General features: G+C 40.9%; 1 protein-coding gene across 2 annotated transcripts in view; it reads right to left on the minus strand.

The window, feature by feature from the left end:
- Positions 1-26,727, minus strand: part of ARFGEF1 (ARF guanine nucleotide exchange factor 1) — a 104,342-nt gene extending 77,615 nt beyond the window's left edge. Inside the window, exon 1 of one of the 2 annotated variants that reach the window (XR_012649819.1) lies at positions 25,086-26,727. Coding sequence is in view for 1 of the 2 variants with exons in the window: in XM_075023394.1 (XP_074879495.1) it covers positions 25,086-25,209 (124 nt within the window). In the remaining variant the exon portion in view is untranslated. The remainder of the gene's footprint in view (positions 1-25,085) is intronic. The other variant, XM_075023394.1, reaches the window with a different exon arrangement.
- Positions 26,728-27,146: the final 419 nt, after the last annotated feature.

A 27,146-nucleotide genomic window follows, 5' to 3' on the forward strand; every position in this document is an offset into this window, starting at 1 on the left:
ACTGCAGCAGTATAATTAACTTTCAGTAACTTTTAATACATCTATCTTCAATGTTAATCTGTATCAGTGTATGTAAATAGCAAACACAAAAAAAGAAAGCTTTATAAAAAGCCTCACTGGGATTGCAAATTACCATAGAATAATTAAACAGTTTAGTACAATACTGTTATTCCCCTAGATTATCAAATCAGGTTGACTTGCCTAAAACTTGTAATAGTGTACGCAAATTCATTATAGGAAGGTAGTACTGAAATGATCAGTATTTTAGGTAGCCTGCAGAAGAAACCACTCACTATGAAAGCTGAAATTATTCCTTCAATGGAATTCCCAAGATGCATATCATAGCACTGTGTCTTCCTGTAAATCCTATAAACAGCTTTCTCCATGTGTGGTGGGTTGACACTGGCTAAATGCCAGGTGCCCACCGAAGCCGTTCTGTCACTCCCTCCTCTTCAGCTGGACAGTAGAGAGAAAATACAACAAAGGGCTCGTAGGTCGAGATAAGGACAGGGAGAGATCACTCACCAATTACCGTCATGGGCAAAACAGACTCAACTTGGGGAAAATTAACTCAATTTATTACCAATCAACCAGAGTAGGGTAATGAGAAATAAAACCAAATCTCAGAACACCTTCCCTCCACCCCTCCCTTCTTCCCACACATAACTTCATTCCCGGTTTCTCTACCTACCCCCCCCCGCAGCGACACAGGGGGACAGGGCAACGGGGTTTACAGTCAGTTCATCACACATTATCTCTGTCGCTTCATCCTCCTCAGGTGCAGGACTCATCACACTCTTCCCCTCCTCCAGCGTGGGGTCCCTCCCATGGAAGACAGTCCTCCATGAACTTCTCCAACATGGGTCCCTCCACGGGCTGCAGTTCTTCACGAACTGCTCCAGCATGGGTCCCTTCCATGGGCTGCAGTCCTTCAGGAGCACACTGCTCCAGCATGGGTCCCCCATGGGGTCACAAGTCCTGCCAGAAAACCTGCTCCAGCGTGGGCTCCTCTCTCCACAGATCCGCAGGTCCTGCCAGGAGCCTGCTAAAGCACGGGCTTCCCACGGAGTCAGAGCCTCCTTTGGGCACCCACCTGCTCTGGCGTGGGGTCCTCCACGGGCTGCAGGTGGATATCTGCTCCACCGTGGACCTCCATGGGCTGCAGGGGGACAGCCTGCCTCACCGTGGTCTTCCCCACGGGCTGCAGGGGAATCTCTGCTCCGGCACCTTGAGCATCTCCTTCCCCTCCTTCTTCACTGACCTTGGGGTCTGCAGGGTTGTTGCTCTTACATGTTCTCACTCCTCTCTCTGGCTGCTGTTTCTGTCTGTCCCAGCAACTTTTTTTCCTTCTTAAATATGTTATCACAGAGGCGCTACCACTATCGCTGATTGGCTCGGCCTTGGCCGGTGGTGGGTCCATCTTGGAGCTGGCTGGTATTGGCTCTGTCAGACACAGGGGAAACTTCCAGCAGCTTCTCACAGAAGCCACCTCTGTAACCCCCCCCGCTACCAAAAACCTTGCCACACAAAGCCCATACACCATGATACCGTCTAGCATGCAGCAATCTTTCCTCCCTTCCCTCAAATCCTCCTGAACAGAGTGACTCGAAGATAGACAAAAAATCCTATTTGTGAGAGTCCAAGAAGAGGCTGATAGCAGCATTGAGCCTTTAGGGGTGCAGGTTTTATTCTTTGTTTTAATTCAGGAAGCTAACCTAAAGAGAAATAGGATTGGAAGAAAAACAGATGCAAGTGCAAGCACATACAGTATCAAAGTGTGTATTTCACCTGTGTACATTCTCCCCATTGTAAAATACCGTGTTTATTTCCCCTCAAAATTCCTGAGCCCAGACTTTAGTATAGAGCCACACTAATAGTCTATTTACACATCTGTTCTTACTTATGACTGCTGTTATTTACTGGGGTCAATTAACCTTTCATTCTACTTAGTTTCCTCTACCTGCAAGACTACAGCTCACACAGCTGTGGCACATGGATGGAAAAGACCAAAGCTCCACGCAGATTTAAGAAAGTCACTGCTGTGGTCTTCACGCAGCATTTATATAACAGCAAATAATTCTTGTACAGACAAACAAAACAACCTTAAGAGTATATTTGAACACTTCCACTTACTTTCCATTCCAATGTATTATGCTGCTGCAACTTTGTGTTTACAGGTACTGAAGGAGTAAATAAGGAAGCACACATTAATCATACTATTTAAGAAGCAGCGTTCCAAACAAACAGCAGTTATATTTTGAGTCTGACAACTCCTGATGGAATTCTGTGCAGATCCTCCTTGTTGTGCTCTACAAAATCCCCAAACCCTCTCATCAACTAAGTCATATCTCATTAGCTTAGAAAAGCATGGAGTAGTAACCTTTGAAGTGTGTAGAGAAATACTTATGTGTATATACACACAAAGTAAAAAAACAAAAGCCATGAATCCAAACTTTGTACAGGTGAGGTGCTTCAATTTTAGATGACACTAATCCTTCTGAAGAGAGCGCTAATATAAATAAGGAACATTATGTGTTGCTACTTCCCATGCCATATTTTCTGATATGTTAAAGGTTTGCAGCAAATCCCATTGAAGTGTTTCTCTTTTATATCTGCAATTCAAAAGACAGTATGTCTGATAGTCCTTATTGGGTGTTTTATCTGTGAAGCAACCTTCTCATTTATTCTTGTTTTTATACAGTCATTCATACAGAGCTACAGCTTCTCCCCACCCCTGCTCACAATGTAATATCATTCGGGAATATGCAACTCTGGTGTAAATTCAGAAACTTGAATGCACAACCTGTCTCCACTCAGCCAACCTTACTACATGCTCCTTCAGCTCATTAGGTGTGACATTTTCAAACAGAGAATCACTAGCAAATCTACTCTAATGGCCTCATTCTGCTTAAAATTAATTAAGAATCATTCAATCCAATGGGGTTTTATAACTAGATTTTCTGTAATAATCTTTCTACTTGCTAAACCAAGTTGAGACTACTATGAAGTTGCTTCACTGACTACTTGGGAAGAAGAGGAGGGGTGACACACACATATAGGTCACACATTGCCAAGGATAACTGAATTGTAGTCATTATTAGTAGCATTTACATTCCAACATGTAGCTGAAAAGCTCATTTTCTGCAGCAGTAAATACCTCTGCTTCCCCTCAATATTATATGGGTCTCCATCCTTTATTAAACCTATAGCAAACTCCCAGCAGTATCCAAACTTTTTCTTCACCCCCTAAAGAAACTTCTCATACTTGGACAAAAATCAAAGAATGGAAATAGACTTTTTATTTACACCTTTAAATACAGTTAGAAGAGGCTAGCCATGTAAATTTATTTCAATCAAGCAGGGCATACCTTTCAAATACCTTGTTCCAGCCTTTTTTGATACCTCCTCCCACTACCCCCATATATCAGTTTCACACTCAGAACTGATGGCACAAGTTGCAGAAAGGTGCATTAACATACAAGCAATTTGGTTGCTTACCAAATATGTAGTCACCTAACCAGATTATAGAAAGGATCTTGCTTAGAGCTACAGGTTTCCAATATGCTTTAATCCAATCCAACTGAGGGTGACCACCCAAAAAGGTGGTTCCTCCTATTCCACGTGTCTCTTCGTGCTTATTTGCATGCTCCCGGCAACAAAGCACCACGAAGCTGCTCGCTCACTCCTCCCCCTGCCCTGGTGGGATGAGGAGGAGAAAATATAAAGAAAGGCTCGTGGGTCAAGACAGGGACAGGGAGGGATCACTCACCAGTTATGGTCACAGGAAAAAACCAGACTCAACTTGGGGAAAAAAACCAAAATCAATTTAATTTACTACCAATCAAATAAAAAACAAGGAAGTAAGCCCAAATCTTAAAAACACCTTCTCCCACTCCTTCCTCTTTCCCGGCTCAACTCCACTGCCGGTTTTCTCTACCTCCTCCTCCCAGTAGCAGCACAGGGAGACGGGGAATGGAGGTCAGGGTCAGTTCATCACATGTTGTCTCTGCCACTCCTTCCTCCTCAGGTGGAGGACTCCTCACATGCTCCAGCATGGGGTCCCTCCTACAGGAGACAGTCCTCCATCAACTTCTCCAACGTGAGTCCTTCCCACGGGCTGCAGTTCTTCATGAACTGCTCCAGCGTGGGTCCTTTCTGCAGGATGTAGTCCTTCAGTCACAGAATGCTCCAGCACAGGCTTTCCCATGGAGTCAAGGCCATCTTCGGGGGCATCCCCCTGCTCCAGCGTGGGGTCCTCCCCGGGCTGCAGGTGGGCATCTGCTCCCCCACTCACCTCCATGGGCTGCAGGGGGACAGCCTGCCGTCTCACCACGGGCTGCAGGGGCATCCCCTCCTTCCCCTCCTCCCTCACTGACCTTGGTGTCTGCACAGGTGTTTCTCTCACATTCCAACCTCCTCCCCTGCTGTAGGTTTCCCCTTCTTAAAAATGTTATCCCAGAGGTGCTACCACCGTCGCTGATTGGGTCGGCCTTGGCCAGAGGTAGGTCTGACTTGGAGCCGGGGAAGCTTCTAGCAGCTTCTCACAGAAGCCACCCCTGCAGCCCCTCCACCACCACCAAAACCCCGCCACAAAAACCCAAACCAACTCTTTAAACAATCACTGCCAAAGCACAAAGTTTGAACAGCTCAATAATTTTAGTTTTCATTGGGTCAGTGAGTGATTTCAACTCACTGTAGAGCTGCATGATCACGAGTTGCCACACCTCTTGTGTATCACGTTTCAGGAAGGAAGAGCTGGAACAGAACTGCCCATTGCAGTGGATGCCCACAGATGCACTGGAATAAATACACTGCAAAACCATATGAAGTTTACCCACTATGTTTCATCAGCATTAGTATTTTTTGTAATGAAGTAAGTTTTGCAAGGACAAATGTTTCTTCATCAGGTAAGGGTGGGGAAGCCTGCAGCTGTATATTCCTCTTCATAGTCACAATGCGTATAGTGTTTTCTGACCTTCTTTTTCATCTCTTATGTTAAAATTCTTCTGAGTTGTGTAAATCCTGATTCTCAGGCTGCAACCCCAGCATATAAGCAGAGCAACAGCTATCCAAACAAAGAGGCAGGTAGCACAACATTTTGAAAACAGCATAAAATAACTTCAGATATTTTTATTACTTTGCTGCTTAAAGAAAGTAATCAGCATATATATCCTATGCAGACAGATGAGTCAACTACTACTCAGAACAAAGACAGACTACTCAACAAGAAAAACTTGGAACATTGTTCAACGTGTTAAACAGCACAAACCTTTCTGCTACTTAACATCCCTTTCCTCCTGACTGCATTATCTATCTATATTACACCACTACAACTTTCTGTGCATGCATGCTATAAAATTGCAGAGGTATCTTACCAGTTGAAAAGTAACAAAGTAACACTGGATTAAGAAAGTACATGTTGACATTTTAAAGTTAAATTTTAAAAGATTTTTTTAAAAAATGTGGATCAGTGGTTTTACCATGTGGCTAAGAGTAGGATGGGGAAGAAAACAAATGCTTTAGCCAGTATTACTGCTACTGCTGGCAAAATATGCGGTGTTAATTATAACAGACAGGAATCACAGAAAGAATGGAAAATTAAATTCAACATGGAAACATGAAAATGTGTGTTGAGAGAGGTCATTTATTTCTTTACTAAAGAATATTAGAGGACAAAACTCTGCAGAGAAACAACCAAATTGAGACAGACCCTCTAGAAGAGTTTGATCAAAGGATATGCCACAATTATCCAGGTCAGAATAACTGTAATTTACAGAAAAAGCAATTTTACTGAGTGCAATGGTATACAGTATACAGATCAGTATATAAAAAAGTTCTTACAAACTGTCTCATGAAAATACCAACATGCTGGACTAAGAAAAGCATTGCGAATCTTTGGAGACCAAAAAAAAAAAAAAAAAAAAAAAAAAAAAGCACAACTTCTCTGCCTCAGTAATTGATTTTTCAAATATTCTTGCCAAGAATCATAACTGCCGTCTAAGTAACCCATAACAAGGTAAAAGAAACTAATTACCAATTATAAATTCCATAAAATAGGGATTATAATTGGCATAATTCTTACAGAAGTAAGACTTTATATTTACATCCGCTCCATACTGCAACCCAACATTACAAAGCACTCTGTGTGTAAAGTTCCTGGAAGTACCTGTAACTCTACTAGAAAGAGTTAGGAATGTACTCATTGAATTAAGTTTCAAATTTAAGGGAAAGGGGAAGGTAAGCCTTGAAGGATGATAGAATTTAATGGTTTGAAATAATATGGAACTCCTCCGGTTTCTCTAGAATGGTTCATGCAAGATAACCAGACTTCCGTCCCCTCCCTCTATTGTTTACCTAATTCAACTGATGGGATACATCAGTTTCTCAGCATATTCATCAAACAGAAAACAGAGTGAAAAATCAGGACAGACAGAAATTCTCGGTAGGATGTTATTGAGGGGAGACTCAATACATCCAGTCCTTCTCTCTATCAATTTTCTCAAATGTTCACTAGTTCATTTAAGTGAGTATTTGCTTCAGTCAGAATTGTAGCTTGTACTGCATTTAAGAGCATGACTGCAGACACTCTCTGAGCATGGTGGGTTTACGCTTCGTCAAAGCCACAAGGAAACCAGTAACTCTGTTGTTTAAGATTGTGAAACGTGTTTGCCTAGTTCTAGACAGGATGAATCATCAATAACTCCTTATTTGCCACAGCAGTTTGGTATGTTGTCCTCTGAAATGTAGAGAAGTCAAAAGCAGCCTCAGTTCTCCTGCTTCAACCTTTAAGATATTAACTTGGATCTAGGTCTATATTTTTCCCTTGGAGCACCGAATGTAACATAGCTATTTCACTTCATAGTAGAAAGTAGAAATTTAAGACTATACATCTCAATTTTTTTTAATATACATACACATATGTGCATACACACACAGTATCTCCATATATAATGTGATTTTTACTCTCTAGATTTAATCTGTAACTTGAAGAGGAAGTTTTAACCCAGCAGAACATAGGAAACACCACAAGCATTTAACTAATAGTTTGAGTCAGAAGATAGGTCATGACTGAAACTGCAGTCAGAATACTAATACATTTCCAGTCTCTAACACTGTTTCAGACATCCTGATAAACTTTCCATAAAAAGTACTCCTACCTACTCAAACACAACATAGAGTCTTCTTTTTTTTATTTTGAAAATTTAGAATTGAAACTCATTAATATAGGTGAATAAAAAATTGATTATGTGTATTTCTGGGGAAAACTAACAGATATGAAAGAAGCATACAATCATTTCTTACAAAGAAGGCAAACTCATGTTAATGCACATTGTGCCTTTTCATGTCAAGTTGGGCTTCCCCCGCCCCCCGGCCCTTAACAGAGTAGGTTAGTTTCCCTCATTTTTAAGATCAGAAACTCAAGCATATCCCTCATACTCAGCTTGGAAAAGCGTGAGTTTCTGCCAAAACACAAGGATGACAGAAGCAGAAACAAATTTTGCAGACACAAAACTAGAAATAGGGAAAGCATTTTCAATCAAATAATTTCCATCTGTCTGAAAAAGCATATCTGAAATTAAATACGTCCAGAACAAATTCCTGTGATTTGTAACTCTTCTGAAGGGACACAATGAGCTTCTTTCTGAAGATCACCTTTAAGTCTGACCTTTAAGTTTAAAGCAGGCAAACAAGAGCAGTCCAACTCAGAAAAAACAAAGACCTGATAGTAAGAAATTATCTCACCCCTCTGCAATATAATTGCTGGATTCTTCCACCATATCCATCCCTGGAAGAGAGAAATTTCTGCACAGTCTGATATGCCACTGCCTATTTATTACCTTTGGTAATATCTAAACAGTGAACAGGCTGCCCAGAGAAGTCGTAGGGTCTGCTCTGTTGGAGTTACTCTCACTACTGCTTGACAGGGCTCTCAACCTAATCTAAGGCCCGGCTTTCAACATATGATCTCCAGAGGTCCCGTTCAATCTAGACTCCTCTGTGACTTGACTCCATACATTTCCAAAATACTTCTGTTACACAAGAACATCTCTTCAGCATCCACTTGCAGTCAAACAATGTGATAAATAAAAGGCTTAACAGAAACAAGTCTCTTAAGTATTTGAGTAACTCTTAAAATATAATTAACATTTTGAATTGTTTGCATTGACAACTGAAAAAGCATCCCAAACATTTGCATTCAAGGTAGGATTCAGTTTTATATATACATGATGTTTCCATGTGCGTGTTTTCATGCATGCTATCTGCCTGACCTCTTTTAAGTGCAAGTTGTCAATGCAATCAACAGCTGAGGAGTCTGTGCAGCGGACCAGCCAGGTGTGCCTCAGGACTTGCCCAAGCATTCTCCAAAGCCAGCAGAGAGCTGATTAATATAATCAACAAGATATTTGATACATATGAAAGCCCCTAACCTTAGGCATCTTATTCTTTAACTGAGTCCTGTTTCAAGAGTTTATGCTCCCATGACAGAATCAACAACCTAGTAACAGAAGAACAAGTGACAGATAACATGACTTTAAGTCACAAAGCCTGTTTCTCAATTTTTCCTCAGCACCCATACTCTCCTATTTTCACAACAGTATTACAGTTGTAAATATAAAGTGCTGTATTTACATAAATTATGACAGAAACTCAAAGAAAAAAGTACCATATTTTCACTTAGGTACTTGGGTTATTTATGAATCAAATTTTTAAGGACTAACCAAATATAAATTGGAAAATCAAGCTGCAGCATATTTTGCAGCAGTTGAGTTCTCCTTATGTTATACAAGCATTCTGTTCTTCCTACTTCAGATACAACACAGCTTTTTACACCTACATGCAAAGTTTAATTCCAGAATTAGTGTATCTTCAGTTCATGATGCCATTCCCATAACACCAGTATTTTCATCATCATTTCATGTCATAAGACAGGGATTTGTATGCAGTAGCTCCAGTCCATTTAGTTAAGAAAAAAATTTATTTTTCCTTTGTAGTTAAACATGCATTTAAATACATAAAATAAAATAATTAAAACAGAAGGTAATCTAGCATAAACATTTTTGAACTTTTGCACAACCCAGCTCAAAAGCTATTTCACCGCAGACTGCAGACATAATGGAACTAAATGAAAGTAAATTTCAAACGAGGAATGAAGGCAACTAATCAAGCTTGACAGACAATGAATGTTTCATGAAATATATAAGCAGATCAGTGTCCAAAGATGCAAAAATGACGGAGCATCCCCATCCCTGATTTTTAAATAAAGTTCATGTAAACTTTGAGAACTGGGGAACAAACCCAGAAATCAAACCTAAAAACACCAGACTGTATTGGACAAAAAGATAGAATGGCAATTTTTTCTTAAACCCTTGATATCTAGCCTGTATTTTGCTTCCACGAGTGGCCAACAGCATATGCTTAAGTAAATGTAGATTATAAAAGCAGGGCAAGAATCCTGCAATAGTCCCCTCCTACCAGCATCTAGCCATCTGCGGCTCTTCCTGCAGGTTTGACAACCCTTGCTAAATTTCCATTTCATCACTTTTTAAACCATTTAAGCCTTTGGCGATCAGTGTAATACAAGCTGCTGGAAATAATTTTTTTTTTTGCTTTACTTTAAATAAGATGAGTTCTTTACAGGATCTCTGGAACTGCATTGCGAGAAATTACAATCAATTATTCTCTCTTCATGCCTATGCTACTTACAATCTTACACACTTCCTTTACATCCATCTTCCTATTTTTTTCCCCCTCCAGGGAGTAAGAGGCATAGTCTGCTTGATCTGTTCTGGAAGACATTCCTACTTTCAATCATCATTGTTGACTTCCAATGCATCATTTCTAAGTCCACTGTCTCTTTGGGAGGCAGTAGACAGCAGAACTACACATGGAATAAATGGTATCTTTATAAAGTGGTGCAACAGCTTCATTTTTTTCTCTATTGTTTTCATATTTGTCTTTTTGACAAGGGAATCAATATTTTGATGGAATCGTTCACAGTAACTCAAATTCCTCCCTCCTCCAATGGGTAAAAGTCTTACTTAGAGCCCATGTTTGTGCATGCACAATTTAGACCAGTTTCCTCCTCCACTCATATGGATTAGTTTGCATTTATCAACACTCAACTGCTGCCATTTTATCAACAACTAAGTCAGTATAGCACAACCGCCAGCTTTAACAGGTTGTTTTCACTCTTTTAAATATTTTCTTTTGTAAACCTTTGTCACTTCACCATTCACCCCAAAACACCATGAACCTCTCCAGAACTGAACTGCCTCTTGGCTGGGAAAGCAGATCATCTACTCCTTGACAGCTCACTATCTTCAAGCACCTTGAGTGAGCAACCTGGTTGAGGTTTACTCTAAAATTGGATTACCTTACACTTATCCACACACTCATCGACTCTGCCTTACAGATTTGTGATGGTAAGTTTTCTGCCTGCGAAGTCTGCACCGATTCTTTCTCACCACAGTAGAGGCAACCATTCTGTTCTCTACCAGCTTTATTCTTTGCTACAGTTCAGACTTGCCAGGCTGAAGTTCTCAGGATTTCTCCATCCCTTATACCCTTGGTACTTTTTTGGGTTTTGTTTTTTTTAAAAAAAAAACAAAGACTGACACTACTGACATTTAGTTCCTCCCATTCCTTTGTTAGCAACCAATGAAATGTTAATATTACAAGCTCTATTAAACAATTCAGCAATTTCAGATTAGACACCCTTTAAAAAATCCTAATCCCAATGGGGTAATAGGAACTTTGGTTTAAACTTCAAATTGGGGATTTTTTCTGACTCATTCTTTGTAATTCCACTATAGGAAACTTCCTCCGCTTCCATGTACAACAAGACAAATAATGTATTTTGGCCTCCTTCAGTATCTTTACATTCCCCAAATGGTTCTGTGATTATCATTTACAAGCCATACAGATATGGGTGTGTTTTCTTCTTTGCTATTTGTTCATACCAACTTTATCACAAGCTTTTCATCAGCTTTTCTCAATAGCTGGTATACACTTACTCTGTTAACAAAACACGTGACAAAGAAACACATTGTTAGCTCTAAGCATTTTGCTCCCTTCAAAGTGTCCTCAAACCTGTACCACTCTTTTTGAAATTTAAAAAAAAAAAAAAAAAAAGTGTTTTAGTGAGTCTTCTTCATGACTACTATGAAGCTGAATTTGAGCATGCAATGATGAAAATGCTCACTATGACAAACTAGCTCTTCATTTGCTACATCTTAAACCAATTCCTGGGTAGTGCTCAAGGACTCAAGAGCTGCTCAATACATCTTAATTGAATGTTACCTGTCAATGCAGTTGATTTATTTACCTAACATGACTAAGCTTTCTGTAAAGTACCGCAAAATTAAACATTCATACCTACATAATGAATGCTATGGAATTAAGACTTTTCCACAGATTATCCCTCCTCATTCCTGGCCTGTTAAAACAGCATACTCATTTTAAAACCACTGATACTTCAGCTGACCATTTTTAAAGACTTCCGGCATTCATACATAAACAAGCATACATTTGTTTTTGACACAGTTACCTATTGATGAAACTATTTCTTGAGACTTCTCTGTTATCTTCTACTATGTTCTACTTGCTCATTTGCTTGGTTGGTGACAACTGAAGACTGAAATAAATGTTTTACTAATGCTTTGTATTTATTCTGGCAAGGACAGGCTGCTGCTGCAGGACAAGACTGTCATTATGTTTCTCAGTCTTGTTTCTGGATCATTTGGCAGTATGAACAAAAGCTGCATGTCCGCTTTTCACACAGCCTACCTCTTCAGTAATACTTGGTCATGTAATGTGATCCTTCAAACATTCTTATTTTTTCTTAAAAGTTTTTTTCTTTTCCAGGGGTAAGCGCACATGCAGATCAATGACGATGCATCCTTATTCTATACTTTTTAAAGTATAACCAGCTACTAGAAACTACTATTACATACACTGAGGTCACTCAAGTTTCACAGTTTACTCAAGGTAAGAAAAGCAATTACACCTCTGCTGTCCCTGTAATGAGCACAAGCATATAATATATTAAATAGGTGTGATATACATACAAACAGACTCATGGAATAAAATAAATCCTGGCATATAATGATGATTATTCTAAGCCAGGCACATGAGCATATTTATCTCAAATTAGGTGTTTATTTTGACTGCTAGAATATCTTTTTTTTTTTTTATAAAATCCAGAGTTAAAACTGATCAGACTATGTATGTAGTAATGCTTCCCACATCCTGCAAAAAAGGAACCTTCATGCTTTTTGATCATCCTGATGACACAGGCAATCATTTGCTATAAAATTTTCAATGTCTACAAGAAGGTTTCATATACCTTTTTGTCAAGCAATCAGTACTGTGAATTTTCAAAGACTAGATACAACTGAGGACAATAAGCTCTTGTGCAGTGTGAAGTTCTAAGAACAGCTAGAATCAAATTAAAAGATCCCTCTGTAATATGGGGAAATATATGTTTTATTTTTAACCTCCATCCTTGCTGTAGATATCTGACTGCAATTATTTTTTGTCCTTTTGGAAATGGGTAGTTTAAAAGGTAATTTAGAAGTTGGAAATTACTAAGCTTTATTTCAGACTGAAATACAAGATCCTTCTAAGTTCATGATACCTTGAGAAATGGCAAAAAACCCCAACCATATTCCCACTAAGTAGCCTGCTCACTACAGTAACTTCAAAAGCAATCTGCAAGTAGGGATGAAAAAACAAGAAGCAAAACACATGATAGTGCAAGACTCTTGCCCATTCAAGCCCTAAAACTTTAAAGGTCACATGTAAGTCTATTCATGAATTATACTACTGGTAACCTTCTAATTAAAAAAAAAAAGCATTATGCTCTTGCCGTAGCTCTGAATCATAAGAAAATCATCCTCTTTTCCAGATACAAGAAGATAGCCAGGAGACTACAAAAATCTGTATTTGTAATAGAAAGCTCAAACTTTAAATCAGAAGTCCTGATGTGAGATCTTTCAAATGAATCTTTCAAATTGATCACACTGTTATTGAAGTCCCAACTTCTTCATTAAATTCTGATATAGGGAGCAGCTCAGACTAGGATGTTTGAATGAACAGAAGTAGTAAGAATACGAGTATTAGAATACTCTGAAAGCTCCAGTGTGGCCACCTTCAGTACAGCACATATGCATTAAATAATTAATACAATGAAACCTTTATTTTCTACACCCTATCTTTTATTTACATCCAAAAAAAGTATTTTTGAAAGTTTGGACTGCTTATATTAAGACAACTACTCATATGACAACTACTCTTTCTTTTCTCAGATGCTGATCAGAAGGCAAGTGGAAGACTACTTAAAAAGGTCACCACTACACAAATCTGTTAATTCCACCCATGTTGCACAGTATTACAAGGAAGTGGTTCCTTTACCATTGGTTACCAAAGCTGTGAAGAACAAGACAATTAAGGTATTCAGTTCAGTATTTTCTGGATCCACTGGATCCATAGTTCATAATAAACTACTATGAAAAAGTGTACTTGCATTGACCACACAAATGGTTTATATATATATATATACACAACTGTTATTTAATAGTAATTACTTAACTTCCCACTGCACTGAGATTGTGCCCCTCCTACTTGTTCTTTAAGAGCATTTGAGAACACATGAGTAAATAAATGCTGTTATAAACTACAACAGCCAAAGAACTTTCAAAATCACCTTCTCTGTTATAAAAGATGGTCTTTCTAACTACTTGTTGTTATCAAAATAATGGAAGTTTCTTCATATTTCAGAAGCCAGCACATAACTCTGTGGCTATTTCTGGGCAATCTATTTGTGATCAAATGCAAACATCTTCCACCACTAGCCAGTGTTCATCAGGCATCTATTAGACTACATCTAATTTGCGCTATTCAAGGCTTTATTATTATTATTTATTAATAATTATTAATTATTATAATTAATTATTTTAAATTTAAGTCATTGGTATATAAAACTATTTTGGCCATTTCTACCTCTACAGAGGTAGAACACATTTGCATAAGTTAGAGTTATGAATCATTAGTGCATGTACTGCCACAGGTACAAGCTGCATATGAAAATAAACCTCTAAAGTTACACATATCCTTTTAAGTTTTATAGATATTGGCAACAGATAGTAAAAGAATCTCTAACTTTGTTTTAAAAAGTCCTCAAAATTACACTTTATTGTTCTTTAAAAAAAGAAATTTAAACCCCTTCCTTTCCTTGTGAGAGTATTTCACTCTGACCCAGCCCTCCCTCTGGTCCAGTTTCAGAGAGCAGCTTTGGGCAGGGGCAAAGCGGGATTTTTGGTTTGGAGGGGGATGTTATTAAAGTGAATTCCTACACAGAAGCATAAAAGAAACAAACATCCAAAGGGCAGAGGTAGGAAATGTCTTGGTGCCATGCCACCTCCCTCAAGTTCATCATCGAAAGGCCTGGAGAGCAACTATGCAGACAGACAGCAGCTTCTGCTTTCCTTGATCACCTCCTTTTCACATGAAAGAATGGTCTATTGCTGCTTTTCCTTCAATGTAAAAAGACTGTTAATCATTTGAATGCAGAATATTGTTTCAAGCTTTACAATACAACATAAGACTCAGGAATGGAGGTCCAACTTAGCTCCTCTTCTCTTCCATTCTGCATCTAAGACACAACTCTAAAGCTCCTCCAAACATTGCTAATCATCACCGTCTATTTTCCCCACAGCGTTAGATACAATTTTAAAGAAGAAAACTATTTCTCTTTACTGCAAAATTTTTAAGCATTCAAGATCTATTTATATACATAATTATGCACACATAATCACACAAAATAAAGTGTCATGTCTTGAATCACAAGTGGAAAACATCTAAGTGTCTCATTTCACTGCAGGTGAAGAAAATTTTAATCATACTTCTCAGGCACTTAGGCAGTCTTTATCTAGCTTTCAAACTTCCATGCAAATGCAGCTGTCCTATTCTAGCAATTTTACTTACAGCAGTTATAAAGCTTTGTTTCCATTTCAGGATAATGAAAATAGAGGTTAATTTATTCCTATCCACTTTCCCATACACTGCACAAGATCCAGTACAGCATTCTTGCAGACGTCACAGTCCATTAGCCAAATGAAGTGAACCAAGTTAAGACTCCGCATTTTCCAGCTTTCCTGAGTTGCAGAAAAAATAATGTGATTTTATGCCAGCTGCTGCACTCAGTCCATGCAACAGTACCACCCAGACCTTTATACACACTGTTATAATCTGCAAGGTTGCTTACCAGGCATGCACAGGTGTCTTAGTTTTAACCACAACAGAACGACACCTTTGCCAAAAAATCTTCATTTGAAAGGGCATTCCCATTAGTTTATGCTTATTATCTGCATTAAAAGTACACTGTTTTGTGCATGTATATCTGTGTTAATTTGTAGCACAGTTTTAAAATTAAAATATGATGGGAAGCTACCAAAGAAATCAAACCAGTGCCACACTGCTTATATTTAATTTACAGATCTGAAACTTTGTAAGTGTACCTCATACTATTCAACTGGACAGCTGAGTCCTGTACTATAAAATACTATTTAACACCTCTAGTAAACCCCAACATTTTTATCTCAAATTGAAAGTCTAAAAATATCTTCTCCCCAGTTTCTTTCAAACTGCAAAGCTGCACATTGCCATGTTGAAGCATATTGGTCATTCAAACATTCCCAACAACTAACTGCAATGCAAACTGACGGTCAGGAGTCCCACATCTATGTCAAGTAAAAACACAAAGCAGTAAAACACCCCTGTATCCAGCATTGACTAAAATCTCCTGACATGAAATATTTACAAACTTAATTATACTTTTATTTCTAAATGAAGGAATAACATTACAAAACCTGTCAAGATTATTAGAACAGCAAGTGCTAAAGACAGTAAGTGCAGAATTTGTATTATTAATGGATCATCTTTTTTAAACCTATCTCTCTCTGTGTTTAAGAGCAGACAGCAAAAGGGCTTGAACAAACCCATTTATCTCAAGGGTGGGTATTTTCCATTACCTTAAAAATTATCTTAATTTTTTTTCTGATGCACTGGACAGCAGACATTACCCATTTTACCCATTTGAACAAAAACAAGGATTAAATAGCATAACATCAATAACCATATAATCTTGTACCACATTAGCATCTACGACATACAGATTACTAGAAATGCTGGGGGGGGGGGGGGGGGGAAGGCGGGGGGACAACAAGAGAAGTAAACCATTCTGAACTGAAATCAACAATTAAAAAAAAAGCCCCCAGCAATCACACCCTAGATGTCTTAATAGAAGACTCTCTTAGTTTTGGTAAAATTTAGTTAAGCTGTTAGAGTGTGTATACAATTCTAAAATAAAAAGCTGGGATAAAAGACAAAAAAAACCACTCAAGCATGACAAAACCAGAATCTGAGCCAGTGAAACAGGCAGCCATGTGAGTTTATCACAGTAGACAGGTATAAAACTGGGTTTGTCTTTTTATTTTAAAATCTACCAGAGATGCTACTGAAAAAGCTCAAAAAAAATCACAGGAGGTAAAAAAAAAAGATTAAAACTGAGCAGAAAGATATTTGGGGAATTTAATCAAACATTGCAACCAAATACATAACTGCTTTGGGATCCTTCACTAGCATGAGTACATTTGATCACAGCTTAGAGAAAAGCTACAAGTAGCCCCTTCAGAGAATAAACACCATCAGAATGCAGCAATGATCACTCAGTTCAGGAAGTTTTGGCAATTTATCATTCCTGAAGAGGCAAAAAAATCAGTCAGCAGGTGACCAAGGTGGAGGAAGTGAAATTCCCTCTCAAAATGAAAGCTCCGTTTGTCATTTCTGGGTTTCACACACACACAAACAGCACTTCCACAACACACTAAGTACACAAGCTTCTTGGTACAATGTTTAAAAGTACAAGCATAGTTTCACTTACATTTCCCATAAAATCAAGTGTGACTTTTTATTAAAGAGAAAGGAATTTCTAAAATAGAATCATCCTTTTTGCAGTTTAAAAGGAAGCATCCAGTGTGACTGCCTTTTACAAACTCCTGAAACGCAGAGCCAGACTAAGACATCTCTGAAACAATTTTTGCTTGAATCAAAACACGAGTGATATGAAGATTTGCAACATCAGAGAATAAGACCAGCCCACTGTTCTCCTACCTCTGTCTAAACAGAAGCAACAGACTTACTCTTGCACTATTTTTCATTCTCTAATTCTTATGGCTCTTCAAGCATGTCTCACTGATAATAAAACCCATGCACTGCTGAAACCAGGGGTAACACTACTCTAAAAGTTGTAACAGGTACAGAGTTTGTATAACCTCCACATTCCCTATCCAAGCTTCAAAGCTGCTCTTCACTACAGCATCATACTAAGAGCTCAGATTCCTCAAGACTTCAAGGTCTTTTAAGAGTTCCTCCTTCCCAACTAAAACCTTGTCATCTACCAATACGTCCACACTGAAAACCAAAATGCAACACTTCAAATTAAAGAAAAACAACAAACAAAATCAAACCCAGAAACCCCCAAAGAAACCCGAGCAAAAGATCCAACACCAAGAAGTATACCTAAAAGCTAAGACCATGGATAGAAAGAAACAACATGAAAAATAGAAAAAAACCCACACCATCCACACCCCCCAAATTTTATCAAGCCTTTTCCTATCAGTTTGGCAGTTTTTACTTCTAATCGTGTAAAATTAAGAACTGAAGAACACAGGAGTTAAAGACTAAAATGTGGGCAAAATGCCTTATTATCTATCCCAAAAACTTTAACTGGTAGAGGACTTGCTTTTTTTCCCCCCTTTTTTTAAAATCTTTCTCAAATCCTTGCTGACTGGCATTTTTGTTCTCACTCACATCATGCATCAGCTACTCCACTAGCTTGCCTGGGATCGACATCAGGCCAATACACTAGTAATTACCTAGGTCATGCTATTCATCTTTGTAACAATGTTGGCACAATAGCAGATGTCTTCCAGTCCTTTGGAATTTTCTCAGTGTCCTAAGACTGACTGGAAATCAATAAGGGAGTTCTCCCAGGTATTTCAAACTCTTGGGACTTGACAGGCCTGTTTTTAGCACCTCTTTTACATTTATACCCAAAATAGGATGTTTCATATAACAACTATCGTCTACCTTATCCCTCAAAACAGATATTTTTATTTAACATTCCCCTGCATTCCATTAAGATATCTGTAAAATATATAAGCTGGGGTTGGTTTTTGGTTTGGGGTTTTGTTTTTTTCTTCATTTTAAGTTCTGACATTAGGCATTTTTCACAGAAACAAAACGCACCAGCTACCATTTGTTCAATTGTCCTTGTACAATATTCTCTTTCTATAAAATCCCACAGACGTATTTTATGTTTTCCCTGGTTGTTTGGAGACTTTTTATATGTATGTGATTTTTCTTAAAGGTCTGGTTTGCCTAACAGTAACCTAGAGTTTCTTCTGCTATTTACTCACAGAAAGGACATGGTAATAACTGCCAACTATGCACAGAATACTTGGTCTATCCATCTGACTAGCACAGCTAGATTACATATTTTTGGCTTTCAGACACACACAATAGAGTTCTGCCTCCTCTAGCAGATAAAAATTATCAAGCTTCTTACTCACTTCTGTCTATTTCCTTGATACTTCCCTCCTTCCTCAAAATCTGCAGAGTTGCATTTCCCAAGTCACTTCAGCCTCTGATGCTCCACTGACAGTAGCCATCTTTTCCAGACAAAAGTATTTTCTCCCGGCAATTTACATATCACACAAGAAAGTTCTCTGGCTTGATGCAGAAAACATGAGACTCCCTTCCCCCTGCCTATTCCAGTCACGGATCTACCACTGGCTGTTGTGGAACTGAAGGAGAGTCATGTAGAAGTTTGCTGGTCTTGCTTCCCAGGATCCTGACAGCATTTGTTTACTTTAAAGTACTAACTAATCAGCAGCTTGATAAAAAGTATCAACACCAATGAAAAACCCAAAACTGACAAGTAGGTGCCCCAAAAGAAGACAAGGCTTTCTCATCTAGCTCTTTGTGAGTCCATAATTTCAGCTAGGAGTTTCACCAAGAACAGGGAAGAGAGAGACTGACTGGAACCCCACTGGCTGATGCTTCCCTCTCTATAAACACCCATGTGACAATCCTCTCTGATAACTAAACAAGTTAGCATGTTTAACAACATATATCAAAATACTCGCTCAATACCAATTATTCTCTGAAGGACTCCAGAAAAGCTCTGGAAAGTACATCTGACATAACGGCCAAGCTAATTTTTTTTCAAGTGTATATGAAGAAGATGCACAAGAACAGATACTGTTGTCATCGTGTAAACAAATGAAACAGTGGTTAACTGGAGACAAGCACCAAGAGAAGAGAGGAAAAGATGAAAAGATGACAGTTACAGGAATAATATACTGGAAGACAGTATAGAAAAAGATCAACTAGAACAAAACCCCACAAAACAGTAAAGATATCTCATTATAAGAAAAAGATGCACTCTGGTCACAAGGCAACAATGTTTCATTTTAAGCTTCAACATTCTAATTAGTGCCCTAAAATACCAGCAGAACAGAGGTATTTAAAAGTTGCCCTGTGTCACAAAGATGTGTTGAAGTCTTTCATGATTAGATTTTGCAAGATACTGAAAATCAACGTTAAAACTTTCAAAATATCAAAGGCTTTAACCAAGGACTTACTTCAGGAAAAAGTCAAAGTTCCACCCCTGAAAAATACCTTTTTTTTTTTCTTCCAAGACAAAAAGCAAATATTTGATACTTATTCTCCATTAACTTTTTTCCAACCCAAATACAATCACATTTTTTTCTACAAAAGTGTTTGTTTTTATGTGCACCCTGCCAACCATCCCCTTTCTCAAGGGAGATTAAAGCTCATCAGCATTGCCATTCTACACAGCCAAGAATTGACTACATTTACAACAATAAAAATTCCCTCTACACACAACTTCTCTTAAATTAGCCCCATAAATTCAACATAAACGGCACTTTACACCTCAAATGCAGAAAGCAACCTCGAAAGGAGTTTATGGGGCCAACCAAACTTTACTGTTACCAAGCCAAGTTTTAAATCTTTGCAAAAGTAGATGACATCTTAACCACACAGAAACCCTGCTAGTTAAAGCCCAAGCTTAGCAAAGCAAGCAAGAGGAGGGAAGGGCAGTTGCAACTTTTAGGTTTTGTTTGTTTTCTTTTTAAATATACAACTTGGTTTTACTAGCAAAAAAACTCCATTTATCCTGCTTGCTTACTTCAAAATAAGTGTTTCAGAAGAACAGTTACAACCAGAAGATAAATTCTGTATGGACAATGGTGACTTGTGTATTGTGAAAATAAATGCCTATAAGGACACGCAGACAACAGACAATGGTACAATACCAATGTCTTTGTATTCGGCATAGAAGACTCCAAAAATTCTGGACTTTGGCTTCTAAAAAAAGCACAACTAATTTGGGTGAAAGATGGAAGGTAGTCTACTGAGAACAGAATTATCCAAAATACAAACATAAATTTAGCACGTCCAACACTTCTCCAGTAAAATTAATTCCAGAGGAATAATATGATAATGGTCTTCAAAATGCATTTTTAACTGTTCATGCTAGTTTAGGAAAGTTTTTTTCAATGCACCCTACATTTCCAACATGTGCATGCATTTCTGTATTGACTGTTAACCTAGCTTACTCTGATAATAGAACATGGTTATTTATATATGAGGACACAAGCAAATGAAACTAGGAAAGGTAAAAGAAAAATTCACACAGGTGAGACTTTCCCATGCCTTTTACAAATCTGTGTAGGTAAAGATATAGATGAATCTTCCCACCTCTGGGGTGAGTTCTACTCCAAACGTAACCTGTTTTCAGAAAAACTAAGATTCAGTGCTTAATTATATCCTGCTCCTTCATCATCCTACATGTGCATGTAATGGCAGCACAAACTGAATGGAGCTGTTACTTTCACACTGCATGAGACCTACATCATCCAGCAGGATCTTTGCATGACAGACTAAGCAACCAAGGAGCACCAAAGAACCTTTTAAAACTAAGTTTCAGCCCTCTTTAGTCAGTACTTCCAGAATTCCAAGCAGCACATGCACGCTTTTCTTTAAAGTACATACTAGGTACATATCCCTATCATTTTACATTTGTGCTTTGGAGTTTTACAGAAGAGTTGCTTGACTCCTGATTTGCAGTTGAACCAGCAGCCTTTACACAAGCAGGGAATTCTGGTTTGCTCAGCTTGGTCCTCCTATAAACCACCTTTCCAGGCAGACAAATCCACACCCCAGATTCTGACACAAAGCACTAACAGTTTTTGTTCAGTCTGTTAAGAACTTTACATTCAGCGGAGGATTTTTTTTTTCCCCCAAGACCTTTTATGGACTATACATAATGCAGTATGTTTACTGTAAAGTTTCCTAGACAGTAATATGTCTGAAAACCAATACAGAAACAGCAGTGCAGGGAACTGACTGTGAAGGGAACCTCTAAATCTAATTCTGCTGTCAGCTTGTTGCCTGATGCTCTCTGCAAGTGGACAACTTTAAACTCACTCCTTACATAGATTAAGAGTAGCTGCTATGCAAGTAAACAATACAAAGTTCTAAATTAGCAGCTGTATTTCATTAGGTGACTAGAGAAAGAAATGTTACATTTTTTAGATACAGAGAATGTCTTTCAGAAAGGACAATGTTACATGAAAAAAATACATTAAACTTGGAGTCAACTATTCTGTATTAATCTAGACACAACCTGGTGAATCATTAGATACAGGATGTGAGTATCAGGCTTAATTTTGTCCCTGTTAAAAAAACAAAGAACATCTATAATTCAAGTTGCAATATTTAATTCATATTTTGCTTTCTTATCTTCTAATAGCCCTGAAGAGTGGTCATACTAGAAGGACCTCAACTTAACACCTATTCAGAGGTCAGACCGCCACAGTAACATATACCAGGAATGTTGTGGGGTTTTTCTCCTTCAAAATTCACAAATCAAAAACAGATGAAGTATAATCTTAATGGAATGCAACAGCACAGGTTTATAAAAAAATATATAGGGATTAAAAATGACAAAGGGATATGCTTAAAGATTCTTAAAATGCTGCTTGTCAACCTCAATCTAAAAAGCAGAGTTTTAATTTGATTGTCTATTGTACAGGAATACCGTATTTCTCGTCATTGCCTTCTTGCTTCTGAAACACTTCAATAGCAGCTCATCTCATACAAACAATGTAAAACAATGTAAATAGTGGATTTAGGGGGGAAAAAAAATTTCAAAAAAAGAAACAAAAAAAAAAGTCTGGATTAGTAACAACTACTAGTTAGAATATCTGATATACTAACAGTAAGCAACATTTTACTACAGTCATGCAGTTTGGAAAAAAAAAGATGTTAATGGCAGAGTTTTGTATTACATCAGATAATTTCAGTGAAGACTAATCAATAAATATTCAGACTGAAAAGACTATGATGTTGATTTGAGGATGTGTAATTACTGCCATGATTTTTAAAAGCTACCTTTTATTTAACAACCATTTTTAGAAATCCAATAAAACTTTAAAGCCAGACTTTGCCAGTTAACTCCAAATCGAACTTAACTCTAAATTACTATTTTACTAATGTTTTATCATTAATGTTGTTGCTCTCTACAATAAAAAAAATTTCTCAGGAGTAAGAAGTCTGCACCCCTTGCATAAGGTGGCAAAGCAGCATCCAGTTGAAGAGTACTCTCCAACAGATTAAGAGCTAGATGGAGAAAGCACAACACACGCACCCTATTTCCAATTCTGCTATGAAAATCACAGCTCAGCTTTAACACCCAGTTGCCTCACATGTGAAACAAGGAGGATACTTCCTTTCCTCTGAAAAGTTTTTTGTAGTTAGACATGAGCATTACTCTATTCAAAAGTTATACACTGCCACTTTTGAATTAGGAGTCTATCACACACAAAACCAGACAACGGACCATACTGTATTTACAATCACCAACTATATTTCATTGTGCCACAACCTAAAAAATTTTATTTCTGTTAGACTCTACGGTAGTTAACATCATGTCTGATATTTTTCCAGTTCAGGAAGCCCTCCTATGTACATTACCTAATACACACAGTCTTGTAGTTTTTTCCTGCTTCACTGGCTTCTATACTGACACACCGTATCATTTCCCTATTTAAGCCCCAATCACGCAATCAGATCCACAGGAGAAGGTTTCGATGAACCTCTAGCATGGAAATCACTGGGATGTGTGCTTGGCGGTCTCCTTGCAAAAATCAGTTTACAAGATAAAAGATGCAGACTGTACAGTCTAGAGGGCTTGCTTTATAATCTGTGTAACACAATGGAGCCATGCTTGGAGGGATTTGGATGACACCTAAAGCAGATCAAGCTACTGAAATAAAGTACAGCAGAAACATAAGATTAATACCACTGTCTAATTCTATGGATGACATACAGGCTGGATATAAATTCAGTTTAATAATAAGAAAACATTTCTCTGTTTTATTGCCAAGTTGAAGACGCAGCCTAAAGTCAATGGGAAGGCCAAAGGGTTATCAGTTTAATCCTATCTGCCTAAAAGAAGATTATTATTAATAATAATTAATTATTAATAAATCTAATGATGTAAGAAAATAACTCTTTCCAATACTTGAATTATTAAGAAATAAATAGTTGAGCTACTGTCATTTCTCCCCCTCCATTTGTCAGGGTCTTTCACAGACAAAGAAAACAAGAAAAGGAATGTTCTTTTTTAAAAAAAATTGAAAGCATTATAAAAGACAAATGAATAGAATGACAAAAGAACAGTTTGAAATTACTTATATTCATTCTTAAAACAAGCAAGTTTCAGCTTAATATTATCTCTTCAAAAAAATCCATTTAAACAGACATTATTACTGTACAAAATCAAGATCATTATCTCCAAAACCAGAAACAATTGCACAAGAATGGGAGGGACATAATCCATTTATGTATTATTTAAATAAAGCAAGCCTTTCTCCCAAAGTCTTTCAGTAAACACATCAGTTATTTTGCCACATAGGTTCAAACCCTGCCTGTGCTCAACATGCCAGAATTGTAAAGCCCAAGTTCTCCTTTCACACTGCCCGTTATTGAATGTGTACGTATGCTTTGTACTACCCAGCCCCGGTACTTCCGTCACGCTTCTAGACGAGGTGGTGTTGACACGGCTGCACTACAAACCTAACACCCCTCCTCAGCCCGAAGCAAGCAAACATTCCCACATGTTCCGTGGCTGCACCAGCTCCGCCACTCGTGAAGCAAGCCCCCTTCTTCATCAGCTGTTTCCCCGCCACGGCTAAAGGTCCCTCGCCTATCTCCTGGACCAGCCCCTCCCTCTCTAGCCCTCCTCCCTAGAGGACAACGTCCCGACTCCGAAGGGCCACCAACTCCAGACGTGGCCTGGTGTCATTGTCTCTCGCTTTCCGCCACCCCCGCTTCCTCCCCCATCCCTCCTCCCTTACCGCTGCCTGTCACCTGCTCCCTCCCCGCCGGCCGTCTGTTTCCAGGTCAGCTCGGCTCAGCTCGGCGCCTCCGTCTCTCTGCCTATTCATCCTGTGAGCGGGGAGGAGGAGGAGGAGGAGGAGGAGGAGGAGGAGGAGAGCCCGCCGGGCGCCGCAGCGCCCTCACCGCCACTGTCAGCGAGGGGCAGTGCGCGGAGGGGCCGCTCTCGGCGAGGGGCGAAGCTCTCCCCTCAGCCCGGGGGCACGCACGCTGCCAGAGGGCTTCGCAGCAAGACGACGACAGGCCTCGACCTCCCTGCGCACCCACCCCGAGTCTCACACAACTAACCAGACCCTCCACCGCTCGATCCCAAAACCTGTGCCACGGCTCAGCCCTTCCCCCCCGCCGGGCAGCCCCCTCCGGGGCATTTCCCCAGAGAGGCCCCAAAGCGCCTCTTCTCCCCACCCCACCCCCCCCGCCGACACAAACGCACACCATGCAACGGCGAAGGGGGGCCCCGGAGCGCACCCCGACCCCTGGGCCGCCGCGGTGCAGTCCCTGCCGGCCGCCCCTTCCCGCCCCGGGCAGCGCCTCACCTAGAGCCACCTCGCAGGCTTTGCGTAGCTGGGAGTGATGCGCCTTCTTCACCTCCTTGTCGGCCAGGATCTTCTCCAGGGCCCGGGTCAGGAACATGTTTTTCGTCTTCTTCCCTTCATACATGGGCGCGATCGAGCCGGGAGAGGAGGAGGAGGGGGAGGAGGAGGAGAAGGAGGAGGAGGAGGGGTGGGGAGGGGAAGGGAGAGCGGGGCACCGGCCGCTCCCGCCGGGGGAGGGCTGCGAGGGGCCGGGGCAGGCGGCGAGGCCGCGGGGCCGGGCCGAGGCAGGCGCGGGGGAAAGTCTCCCTCAGAGGGAGGGCCGCGGCGTCCCGATACCCGCTCGGAGGCTCCCCCCGAGGGGAGGCTAGGCTGGGCTGGGCTGGGCCCGGGCGGCGGCGACGGCCAACCCCCGCGGCTGAGGGAGGACGAAGCCTTCTCCTTCCTTTTCCTTCCCCCCCCGCCCCCGCTGCGTCTGTGTGCGCGGACGGCGGCCGCGACGCGCTCAGTCCCCGAGCCGCCCCCGGCCGGCACCCGCCTCCATTAGCAGCGGCAGCGGCGGCGGCGGCAGCAGCGGCGGCGGTGGCTGCACCAACAACCTGCCCTCGCCATGTTGGAAGGAAACGACGTCAGGGCTGCGGCCGCACGGCTGCGGAGCGGGAGGAAGCAGCGGCCGTGCCCCGGCCGGGCGGGCGGAGGGAGGCGGCCGGGCGGGGAGGGGGGGCGCTCGCCTTCTGCCCGCCCCACGGGCGCGCTACAGGTGAAGTAGACCCGCGGGAGGCAGCGGAGAGGGAGGTACGGAGATGGCTGCTGTCACCTGGGAGCTGGCTGAGGAGGAGGGGCAGGGCTTCCCTTCCGGGCCACCAGCGCTAGGAGGGGGAGGAAGGCTCCCCCGGGAAGCGCCACCTGCCCCTGAGGGGGGGGCTCCGCCGGGGGCAGGGCAAGAGGCTCCCTCGGAGGGGAGCTGCCCGCCCTTCCTCGGCCGCAGCCGTCCCTTCCCCGGCAGCGGCCTCCCCTGACGAGACGCCCCCCGGCCTCTGCCTCACGGGGGGAAGCGAGCGGAGAGCAGCTCTCCGGCGCCGAGGGAGGAAGAAGCGCGTCAGGGTGCGGGACGCGAGCGGGCTCCCCGCGCCCCTTCCCGGGGAGACGTGGAGCGCGGTGCCCGCCCCGGCGGCGGTCCCTCAGCGCCCTCTCCGCTCCGGCGGGGCGCGCAGGGCCTCGCCTCCGCCGTGCGGGAGCTGCGCTTCCCGTGAGGAGCGGCCGGCGCGGCGTCTGTAGCCGCCCGCCCTCAGCCTTGCTGCCCGCCGGTTTCTCGCTCGGGAGCCCTTTCCCTATCGCCTTCGTCCTCTGCCTTTAAAATACGGACAACTCGCACTTCTTTCCCGTAGTACATGCACTAGGAGTACAGAGCATCAACAAAAAACCCAACACATTGCATCTCCACTTATAACTAAACAGTGACTGTTGTGTTCTGTTATTTTATTAAATTGTTACTAACTTCTGTAAAATTGTTGGGGTTTTTTGCTTGCCTTCTTTGGCCTTTTTCCCTCCCAGAGTGCTAAGGGGTAACTTCTTCATGCTTGGTTCAGGGCCAAGAAAAGCTCTCGTGGACTCTGGCTAACTGGGAGGCAGCAAAAACATAACAGGGCAAGTTTTTGCACTCAGAGGTGGTACACCAGTATTTAAAAGTAGAATATGGCACTAATTGAAGCCAAGTCTGTTCTAGAAAATTTTTACTTTAAACAAAAAATATTAATTGAAAATTAATCTGGAAATGAGAGGACTTGTAGCTTTCAGGCAGAGCGGGACAAGTCTATAGCATCAGCGAGCAGAAAGCAGAGATGGTTGTGGAAACCAGGGGCCATCTCTGACCTCAGAGGACAGAGAGCCGGCACATGGGAAGGACGTTATCCCCAGCTAACTCTTCCTGTCTGTTCTGTATTCCTCTGGTCCTGTTTCATCAGCCAGGACAACAGCCTTCCAAAGAAGTTAATCCTGATCCCTTCCTCATCGAGAATTTGAGAGAGCCTGCCTAGGCTATCATGCCACCATGCTAAGGCCTCA

The sequence above is a fragment of the Buteo buteo genome, chromosome 3, assembly GCF_964188355.1.
Source record: "Buteo buteo chromosome 3, bButBut1.hap1.1, whole genome shotgun sequence".
In the NCBI taxonomy this organism is placed as follows: Eukaryota; Metazoa; Chordata; class Aves; order Accipitriformes; family Accipitridae; genus Buteo; species Buteo buteo.